At 36.9% G+C, this 10,882-nt stretch overlaps 1 protein-coding gene across 1 annotated transcript; it reads left to right on the top strand.

The window, feature by feature from the left end:
* Nucleotides 1-5,381: 5,381 nt before the first annotated feature.
* Nucleotides 5,382-10,821, top strand: acp2 (acid phosphatase 2, lysosomal). The gene is made up of 13 exons (XM_038295926.1): nt 5,382-5,539; nt 7,495-7,590; nt 8,496-8,582; nt 8,666-8,726; nt 8,816-8,907; nt 8,988-9,086; nt 9,213-9,302; nt 9,464-9,547; nt 9,646-9,694; nt 9,786-9,874; nt 9,971-10,077; nt 10,170-10,345; nt 10,431-10,821. Exons 1-13 carry the CDS (start codon nt 5,450-5,452, stop codon nt 10,574-10,576), a joined length of 1,266 nt encoding a protein of 421 aa, XP_038151854.1. The 5' UTR covers nt 5,382-5,449; the 3' UTR covers nt 10,577-10,821.
* The last annotated feature ends 61 nt before the right edge of the window (nt 10,822-10,882 follow it).

The following is a 10,882-nucleotide window of genomic DNA, read 5'->3' as shown; positions in this document are numbered from 1 at the left end:
ATTGGCTCTTATAAAGAAAATAAAAAACTGTGAAATGGTTGCTTTTAGACATATGTTCTTCGGATTATCCTGGTAATTATGTCAATATTTCTGTCTGTGATCCCCAGGATCATTAAACTGCGTCCATGTAGGGATTACTTTTTATATAATCCCCAAACAAACAGATTACACCTCAAACTCCAAGGTGTTAAGAGTGATTTATGGGTGTCTCACGCTTCTGAATAACCAACAACCACATAGATTGACTAGATTAAGACTAATCCTAGTCTTAATCGCTATTGTTCTCGGTTTCAGTGTCATTGATTCAAGTTGGGCCCTTCTCTGGATTTTGTTTTGCATTGGAGAAAAGAGCTTAACCTAGCAGCATGTTTTTTTGCAAAAGGAAAAACATAAACATTCCTGGCAGGATAGAGAGAGAGAATCACAGACAAAAAAAAACAAAGAGATTATTTGTGACTTAAATCTTAACGGTTAACGGATAACAGTGATTGTTTTCATCAGCCATTCCCAGATACGTTTGTGACTGGCGGGGCCCATTTTAGAAGGGTTTATGGTTTTATTTTATAAATAACTTATTTCAACCTGTAAAATATAGAAAATTTAGGACCTTAATGATACATCATCCTTATAAACTAGAGCTAGTGACGGAGTAACACAGGATTCAATGGGTTTATTGTAGATGTGGTTCCTATTACTAACAATATTTGAAAGAATCAGGAAAAATCCCTTTTATGCTGATGATACTTTGCTATATAAATCTGTAAAACAGGTGAATTAAAGTAGATTCTCATCCTTGTTTGGTTATTACCGTTTTAGATATGTTTATGTGGATGTATGTTCATGTATTTCTATTCGATTACATTTTCATGTTACTAGCCTGAGAGGCAATTTAATTTAATTTCCCTTTGGTATTATTAATAAAGTATTTTTGAATTGAATTAAATAAATTTAATTATAAACCTTACACCAATTTTTATTGATGATATACTGTATACTATTTTTCATCATTTAGTTGCAAATTACATAAAGTAAGAGTTTTTTTTGTTCTTAAATATAAAAGACAAATCAAATGATTTGATTATTCAACTTTCAAAATAAAATGAAATTCTGTTTTGCATAGCTTTTTATAAAGAAATATAAACGTTATTTCCTAAATGCCAGAAGTTTATTTCATTTTTTGTAGCTCCAGACCGATTTTCTTTAGCAGGGATAAGGTAGAAAAATAGAACGATTTCTGCTCATAGCAATAACCTAACACTAGTGGCGAAAAACAAATCTCCAAAACCCTTTTTAAAAATGAACGATCATAAATCATTCATCATACCATAATAAACGCATTATAATTAAAAGTTAATTATTTTTTTTTATTGATTTTAATGCTTTCCCTAAAGGACACTCACTGCACCTTAAGACAATGGAATAGATTTTTGGAATTTATTTAGGCAATACATTTGTGGTGATGTGAATGTGTTTCATGTCTCAAACTGTACCTCCATCCTGGCATAATTCTCGCTTTTCTTGGCTTTAGATAGCATACTCTGATATTTATATATATATATTTTTTCAGGGGCGTTTTTAGATGGGACCCAACAGGGGCCAATGCCCCTCCAGAACTAGTCCTGTCCGCTGTGCTGCTCCAGAACTGCAAATTTTTAAATTTGCCAAATTTTCTTGATATAAGTGTTTATTACCATCACCGGAGCAGGTAGGTAAGAAAATTTACATATGGAATAAGATGATTTATTTTTTCAAATAAGAAAAAAAGAAACTCTATAATCTAATTTTAAATACATGTTAATTGATTATCTTGTTTTAAGTTACAAAATCTCCTTCCTTCTGCAGATCATCTTAGTTAAGTGATAGAATTAAGGTTAAATACACATATTTAAATTTATATTTACTTTTTTAGATCATATTTATGGGGAAATATTATATATATATTTATATTTTATGACGCTATGATGTCAAACAGAAAAGACTGTTAGTGATTTGTCTTTTGGAGAAATTTAATATTTGCCTCCATAATTTACTTAAACAACTATTTATAAATTACAGTCAGTTTCAAGTTTCAGCCATACAAAAGTAGGCTCACATTTTCATCTGTTGAAGATCTGCAACCTGGGCGTTGTAGTTTATTTCATGTACTAAACATTCTGCTCTTGCGCTTTTTTTTTGTGTGTGTGTAACTCTTTTGTTTGTTTCCCTCTTGAAAAAGTCTTTTGTGCAATAAAAAGTAAAATCCCTACAGTGAAATTTGATTCATGCTGTCAGGAAAGGAAGGATGCTCAGAGTTAATGCTGAAAGGTTTTGACCTAAATGCAGTTAGATACTGGACTTATACAGGGCGGTGGTGGGGGATTTACTTCCAGCTGGTTAACAAGCTTAATATATCCTCCTGAGAACCGAAGAAAAAAAATTTTTTACAATTTCTTTTTTTGTGTGATTTCCCATGTATTTGGACCTAAAAAAACACATTACAATTTTAATTTTTTTAAATATATTTTTAATTTTAATTTTATTGCATGCCCACTGTGGAGGACAACAGGACGATTTTCATGGGAAAATAGAACAAGCTTAAGAAATAAAGAAATAAAAAAAGATTATGTCTTGAAAGTGATATTTACCTAAGAACCTTTGACATTTGATAAAAACAGATACAATTCTGTAAAATTCTTATTTTGTTTGTTGCTTGCAACAGCAAAAATACATGTATTTAGTTCAACAATAAACTATAAGACATAGAACTAAGCAGTTCCTGGAAGCATCTTTTCGTTTTTGTTATGCAGAGGAACATCTTGCATTTGGTGCACCTCATGTATGTCTTGCCATAGCAGCCCATGGTCCTGCATCTTTCCGCATGCTTTATGTCCATCATCTCTGGCATGTGTCTAGCTCCTAGTCTGCGTACAGATGGCTCTGGTTGTGGAATCCTTGTTTTGGTTGGTGGCTGATACTCCTCCTCACTGTCTTCACTGCTGTCATGAAATGCTGGACTATCCATCAGCTCTTCAGCCAGATGCAGTTTGAAGTCCAGGTAGTGCTCTGTGTTTTTAGCTGGTCGATTCAGCGCTATACTGTCAGACTTGTACTGAATCCAAGCATTTGTGATGGCAACAACAAAGAAATGTGTCATCACATGGGATGTCCACCTCTTCGTCCTGGTAGACATGCGATAGAAGCTCAGCATTCTGTCACAAAGGTCTAAGAACACATAAGTTCCTGGAGGAACAGACACGACCATTCGCAAGACTGCTGCAGCTCCAACTCCCAGTCTTTGCCCCCTGAATGTGTTCTTGCCCTGATAAACCTCAAAATCAAGGATGAGACCATTTGGAGAGGCAAGCACAAAGACCTTCTGGCCAGTAGGGTTTGGCTTTCCTGGCAGATACTGCCTGACTGGGCAATGTCCTGTGAATGGGATGATTTGCTCATCAATGCACACTTTATCACACCTTGGAAGGCTGAAACAAACTTGCCTCACACGGTCAAGCAATGGTCTGACTCTCCAATGAATGTCTGACTTCTTTGTCTCTTCACTCACATCCAGGTCATTGACAATCTTAAGTGAACTTCATAGCTTGTAGAACCTGTCCCTTGTCATCTTCTTCCTAATGACTGGTACTTTGGTTTTTCTAGCCTAAAAAAATTTCACTCTGTGATAGCCAAGGCAGGCCATGTGAACTGATATGCCAAAGAAAATTTTTATTTCTTGGGCAGTAGTATTCAGCGACACTCCTGTAGTTTGCAGTTGTCTCTGATTTGTAAAGACTGCCAGATCTTCAAATATTTTGTCATCAATGTACTGTGAAAAGTACTGTATTAGACTCCAGTATTCACGGATTTTAGGGTCATTGTGATCGGCAGAGAGCCCAGGTAGCACAAGTGTGAATCTATTATAATGGGATGGGAAAAAATAAAGTTAATAAAAACACTACATTTGTTTTACACCATAATTTCAGTGTCATGTATGTAATATTGACCATTCTCACAAGCATTTTTTTTAGGCAACTTGCATATATTTAACATCTGTTATACAGACAACAAATTCTACAATAATCTACAGTAACATGATAATAAAATTGATTACATTAACCTGAAACTAAATAAAACATACAAGTTTTTCCTGGCCCACAGAGGATGACGACTTTCTGGCTCCCTCTCTGTCTCTGACTCTGTCTCATCAGATTCTCCTGTATTTTCTTCCTCTCCTTCTTCATCACTATCTTCCCCTATTACAGACTGATACTCATTCTCATCCTTTTCCTCATCTGACAGCTCCAAATCTGAATCTCCCTCTATCATCTGGTACAGAATCCTCTCTGCTCTGCTTCTGTCTCCTACAACAATGTGCAGTCATTAAATACATTAAAATGGTCCCAGTGTCCACTACAGTTGACATTCATTAAATGACTGTTATTTCAAAACATAAATAATTAAAGTGTTTTCAGATGTAATAATATTGTTGATGACACATTATTAAACAAGAATATATATAATTATCATGGTAAAAACAGCAATAGATAAAGAATATTTGACTTACCTCTCCTCTTTCCATAAAATGTTGTTGTTGGTATGGCTGCCATCTTGTGAGAGGAAAAAAGTAAAGTTCCCAGCATGCCAACCTATCACATGACACATCACTAGAAAGCCCAGGATGTCCTCTACAAAACACTGTAGGGCTTGATAGGGTAACTCCAGATACTTAAGGGAGATAAGGGTGGACAAAATGTCCATTATAATGGACATGAATGAATGGGCCGGGTCTCAGGAGGATATACATTTCCTTGGAAGCTATTTAACATCTGATCATATTAAAATATTTCAACATGCTTTAATAACTAAGGCTTTTAAAATAAGCCAACAGATAAAATACAATATGTCTAAAATGAACTATAACTGTAAATCTGCTGGAACATGGGAGTTAAACATGGGTGTGTACTGTCAGCTGATCAGAGGAATGACGCTGAAAACACATCAAAACCGAGAGAAAACTAAACGTGTTAATGCAAAACACTAGAAACAGATTCGTATGGTATCAAAGCTAAACAGAGTCTATCTCTTCCTTTGCAAACGTATCTTTTAGCTGTGCAGACACACGTCAAAAACCTCGAATTAAAAGATTAAACGCCAATCTTTTCCGGTTTGTATCCTTCAAAATAAAACAAATGACTATAAATGTGGGATTTATTTTCATCTTTCAAGTGCTCACGATTTTGGTAGATATTTCTTACAGAAATAAATTATCTCGAAATCCAAATTTTTATCGATTTTGGACCTACTTATTACGTTTGTTATTCATCCATTAAAGCGACGCGTTTTATTTTATACTGTAATTTCCGGCTTTCTCTGTAATGGTCGTTAGCATTGCTAAATTTACGTATCGGTTGGAACAGGAAACGGAAAAAAAACGTTAACTCTGCGGGGTAGCAGAGCCGAACAACAAGCAAACATGGTGTCAAGACAGGTTATCTTTCTTGTCGCTCTAACTTGTGTTTGTGGACAGGTAGCCTCAGAAAGACAGCTGGTGTATGCTACAGTGGTGAGTGTTGACAAAAAAACGCAACGGAAGCTGGTGCTTTTAGCAACGATAGTCCGGGTATCGCCGAATCGCCTTCAGAATATGTGAAATATTGTTTATTTTTGCTTCTATGTGAATATACTTGAATATTTATGCTAGTTTTAATAAGTTATGAAATCCCAAATGCCTTGTTATTAATTCGGCCCGAAAATATGCTATTTCTGTACGACTTTATTTTTGATAAGGTTATATTTTGGTTCATAGCACTAGCTTAAATTTCAGCCCACTGCTTCTGCTCTATTGACTAAAATAGGTCTGAAGTTAATTTTTAAGCATTGGGTGTTATTAAGTCTTTTTAATATAAATATATTTGTGAGATGACACATTGGAAAAGGGCGTTATAAAGCGATATGAAGAGCCTGTTGCTAATAATGGGAAGTCAGGAATACAGAAGTAATGGCCGCAGAGAACAGTTGCTATAAACTGGGATTTGTTTTTTTCCCTCAGAAGGATCTGCAGTCAAATCCTGTTTATTCTAGTCTACAATCATTCACCTTAATCTTTGTAATCAGCCTTGTAACAGAAATCAATGAGGTATGGAAGGTAACTAAAGGCATTTTATCTTTTATCCTTACTTTCTAAACAACAGACAATTCTAACCTTTGCCTTCTTTTCCAAGAAAAACAGATAATGATTCTGACTTGGACATTAAGAACTGAAATACCTTGAAGATTTACTCATCTTTTTCTATGTAAAACTGCAAATGGGGATCCATGTGTTGTTGTTTTTCCTTTTCTGTGACTGACTTTTGCAAAACCATGACTCTGTTTAGATGAACAAATGTACCTTTTTGGTTCTAATCTATAGTTCAGTTTTTGGCTTCCACATCAGAATACACCATACCTGTGGTGGAACATGGTGGTGGCAATATCATGTTGTGGGCTTTGTTTTTTTTTTTAAATAAGTTCAGAATTGAAGGTAAGGTGTAGAGAGTTAGATATAGGCCATTCCATTCTTAGAAACAGTCACCTAGTATCCTGCTATATTTGAACCCTGCAGCTAACTGGATCAGGATTTAGAAAAGGGATAATCAGCCCCACGAATAGTGTTTGCACACTTGATTTAGTTTTTTCTCTGGTTATTTCAAAGACTTTGGTTTTATTGGTCGCCTCATATGGAAGATCATTCAAACCGCACTTCCCTCTGGTGGCTTGAGAACCGAAAATTGAAGTTGTCTAAAGTTTTAGCTGACGTGGCGGTACCAAGAAGAAAGTTACTAGGTGTTTGGGTCTGTAAGGGGGCTGCTTGACCTGTGCCCGAGGGTTTTGAGGAATCTGGTTTTAAAGCTGTTGGACCTGTTGGACTTTAAAAGGGAATCTTTTAAGAGAAACTTGCAGATGCTTTCTGTGTCAGCTGACCGGCTGCTGAAACCGCTTCTATGAAGGTAGAACAAGGAAGTAGATTTTGGTGACTCTTCAGTTTGGGTTTTGGTGTTTTCACTTCTTTTTTTGTTTTTTGTTTAACAAACTATACTTTTGTTCGCTAAATCTCTTTTCTTTGCTTGTGCTCTATGCTTTATTGTTAAATACAGGAATTGAATAATTTTGCCCCAAACGTTTTCCTTCCATTAAATTATCCAGGAATATTCTGAGAGATTCTGTGAGAATTTCATTGACTTTTTCCCCACTGATTGTGTAAATATGCACATTTTCCTTTTTTTTCTTTTCACTTTGAACCCTAATAACCAAAATGGGCAGAAATAATCAACTTAGATATATTTTAATCTATGAGTTCCACTTTTTGAATTAATATACTGTTACAAATGAACTTTTAATTGATATTCTAATGTATGCATTGTAGAGAATACTTAATGTCACTATTTTTCTTGCTGCATCAGAGGGATTTTTCCCCAAAAATGAACCTGAGTATCATTTATGCTGACATGAAACCTGACAACTCTTGTCTCCTCCCTCCAGTTGTTTCGACATGGGGACCGATCACCGGTGAAGGCCTTTCCTACTGACCCCCACCAAGAAAATGCCTGGCCTCAGGGCTTTGGGCAGCTGTCACAGGTATACTGATTATTCCGTAGTTTTAATTTCGCTCTCTAGGCCTCCCGTCTCCAGGTTACACTGGTAGATGTGGAGTTTTAATTAGGCTAAAGGTCAGCAGGTTGTTTGCTGACTGGTGCCAGCCTTTTTTATCAGCCCATTACAATTTTCAGAGTACAACCATTACTTTTTTTTCTTCTTTCTATTGGTCGATATGACCAGCAGATTTCCTTTTTCAATGTTATTTCAAATAACATTTAGAGGCTTATAAAAAAGGTTCAAATTGCTCAGTAAAAACATTCATTGTCATTTTTATTCTTAAACATTTCTCTGCAAAAACTGAAATAGAAGTAAATCACCTCTTAAAAATAAGATTCAAAAAATAAAAAAACGAACAAAAAACTGTTGTCGTTATCTTAATTCAAATGCATAATATCTGATTATCCTATTTTAAGGCGCAAAATACTAATTCCATCAAAATATCATCTTATTTCCCGAGTAAGATTAAAGGCAAATACCATCATTTTATAATTTCTTTTTTATCTGATTAACCTTTACCTTAAAAATGACCGTGTCCCGCAGCATCACACCTCATCCTTCATGCTTAGTTGAAATATTATTACAACTATAATATTTATAAGTGCTCTCTTGTACAATCCAAATGTCTTCTGCCCCAGAATTTTTTTAATTTAGTCTCGTATAGTAAAGTGCATTATAAATAAAATTCATTATTATTTATTATTATTATTATTAATAAGCTGTCTTCCTCTTTTTGCTTTATGTAATATTTGTTTAAATGCAATACCGGGGTTTCAATTTTTATTATTGCACCTTAAGCAGCTGTTTTGATTAGCTTTCAGACCGTTGTAGAAGCCTCAACAAACAACCTGGAGCCTCTTTTTTTCCTCTTTGCTTTGTGTTTCAAGGAGGGGATGAGGCAGCATTATGAGCTGGGTCAGTTTCTGAGGATGCGGTATCAAAACTTCCTCAATGAATCCTACAATCGTCAGGAGGTGAGAAATAGAAGCGCCTCTTCCTTTTTAGATCCCTTAGGAATTAACCAATGTCTAAACACATCTTTCCTCCTCTCCCCCAGGTTTTGGTCCGTAGTACAGATTATGATCGCACCCTGATGAGTGCTGAAGCCAACCTTGCAGGTATGCTTTATTATTTATTTCTTTTAATCATCTCATATGCTCAAAGGATTCCTCTACCTCAACCTTTACTGTCTCTCCCCTTTATGTAGGCCTCTACCCTCCTAAAGGTCAGCAGATATTTAGACCCAGCTTACAGTGGCAGCCCATTCCTGTGCACACCGTACCGCAGAGCGAAGAAAGGGTTGGTAGAGGAGAAGCGTTTTGTTTTTAAACAGCTAAAGTTGAAGAGTTCTAATTCAAATACTGTTTGTCTTTTTAAAGCTCCTCTCATTTCCGTTGAGGGACTGTCCTCGCTACGAACAGCTGATGAATGAAACTGAACACACAGCAGAGTTTCTCAACATTACAACAGAATACAGGGTAAATCTTTGCTGCTTTTCCTTTATTTCTGTTTAGCAACATCACCTGTATAAAAATAGGGCAGAAAAAAAATGTTTAAATAGTCTTTTATTTAGATGTCTTCTTATCCTTTTGTTTATTCTTTAGGACTTGATCGAGCTCGTTAAAAATAAAACGGGGGTAAAGAACACCAATGTGGAAACAGTGTGGAGTGTGTATGACACACTCTTCTGCGAGGTAACAAAATAAACCCCAAATATAAGCAACATTCAAACCAAGCTTAACCTGTTGAACGCTTTTATTTTGAAATATAAGATGCTGTTAATTACGGAGGCGACACTGAAGTAAAGGTTTCTGTTTTTTTTATTTATAATCCACTGTTTGCTGCGTGACCTCAGTCCCGTCACAACTTGTCAGCTCCGGACTGGGTCACCCCCGACGTCATGGAGAAGCTGAGGTTTCTGAAGGACTTTGGATTTCAGGTAAAAGACACCGCCGCATCTCAGCTGTCTGTCACAGTTTCTGATGAAGTAGACGAAAGGTTTGACATGGCTTGTTTTTAAATGCTGAATGTTTGCAGGTCATATTTGGGGTCCATAAACGGCAAGAGAAGAGTCGTCTGCAGGGAGGTATGTTCGTACATTGGAGTCAGTCTATACCTGCCAACTGGGTTGTGGAATATGATTCAATACTCATGCCTGATCTGCTGTATCTCATCAGGTCTCCTGCTTGGCGAAATAGTTAAGAATCTCACCGATATGGCCGTCCCAGACCCACATCGACAACTCAAACTGATGATGCTCTCAGCGGTGCGCCTGTTCTTATCCACGCTGCTTCAAATTTTGGCCTTCGTTTTTTTTTTGTGGTCTCTCAGGAACAACTTGTTTTTGGTGATCTCCCTACAGCATGACACAACACTAGCAGCTCTTCAGGCCAGTTTGAGTGTGTTCAATGGAAAGCAGCCGCCCTATGCCTCCTGTCACATAATTGAATTGTACAGAGATGAAAATGGGTTTGTATTTTTAGCTAAAATAATGCATCCAAAATGCAGAGAAATATAGATAAAATACGGCGTTGACTCCATCATTCTTGGTTTCTCTTAAGGTCTTCGTCGGTGTCCATGTTTTACCGCAACGACACCAGCATGAAGCCGTACTCGGTCCAATTGCCAGGGTGCACTCTGGACTGCCCCCTGCAGGACTTTATCAAGATCACAAAGCCGTTCATCTCCGACGACAGGGACAAGGAGTGCCAGCTGCCGTCGCAGTGGAGAGACAGAAGTGAGATTCCTCCTCTCTGCTTCTGTCGGCACCAGTGATCAGTTTGATTGGATCCTCACTGTTTTTGTTTTTTCCTCTTTTCCAGAAGTCATCATCACCTTAGCCTTGTCAGGTTGCGTGCTCGTTGTCCTCATCGCCATCATCCTCTACGTCCTTTGCCGGTACAAGAAGTCCAGCGGCAACAGGGGATACCATCATGTGATCACCCAGGACATCGGAGATGAATCCTGACAGAGGCACAAGCTACTGCTTCGGAGATCTACGAGCCTTGCCTCCTGGGACAGCAGCAACAGCGACAATGACGATGATGAACTTTGAAAGCAGAGAGTTCAGGAACTGTCTTTACAGATTCCTGTACCTCCTATTGGAATAACATCCGAACGTTTTATTCATGCGGGTCGTGGTTTGGGCACAATATGACTGGTTTTGTTACACTTAGTGTGTGAGGTTTGATGACCAAGATGCCTTATTTTCTAGCTTTCAACTCTGAATATTTCAGCTATGTCTTTGTTGAGGGAAAATTTATCTTTTAAAAAA

The sequence above is a fragment of the Cyprinodon tularosa genome, unplaced genomic scaffold, assembly GCF_016077235.1.
Source record: "Cyprinodon tularosa strain WSP-4 unplaced genomic scaffold, ASM1607723v1 ctg362, whole genome shotgun sequence".
NCBI lineage: Eukaryota > Metazoa > Chordata > Actinopteri > Cyprinodontiformes > Cyprinodontidae > Cyprinodon > Cyprinodon tularosa.
The sequence above is the reverse complement of the archived record's forward strand: the minus strand, read 5'-3'. Positions and strand labels throughout refer to the sequence as shown.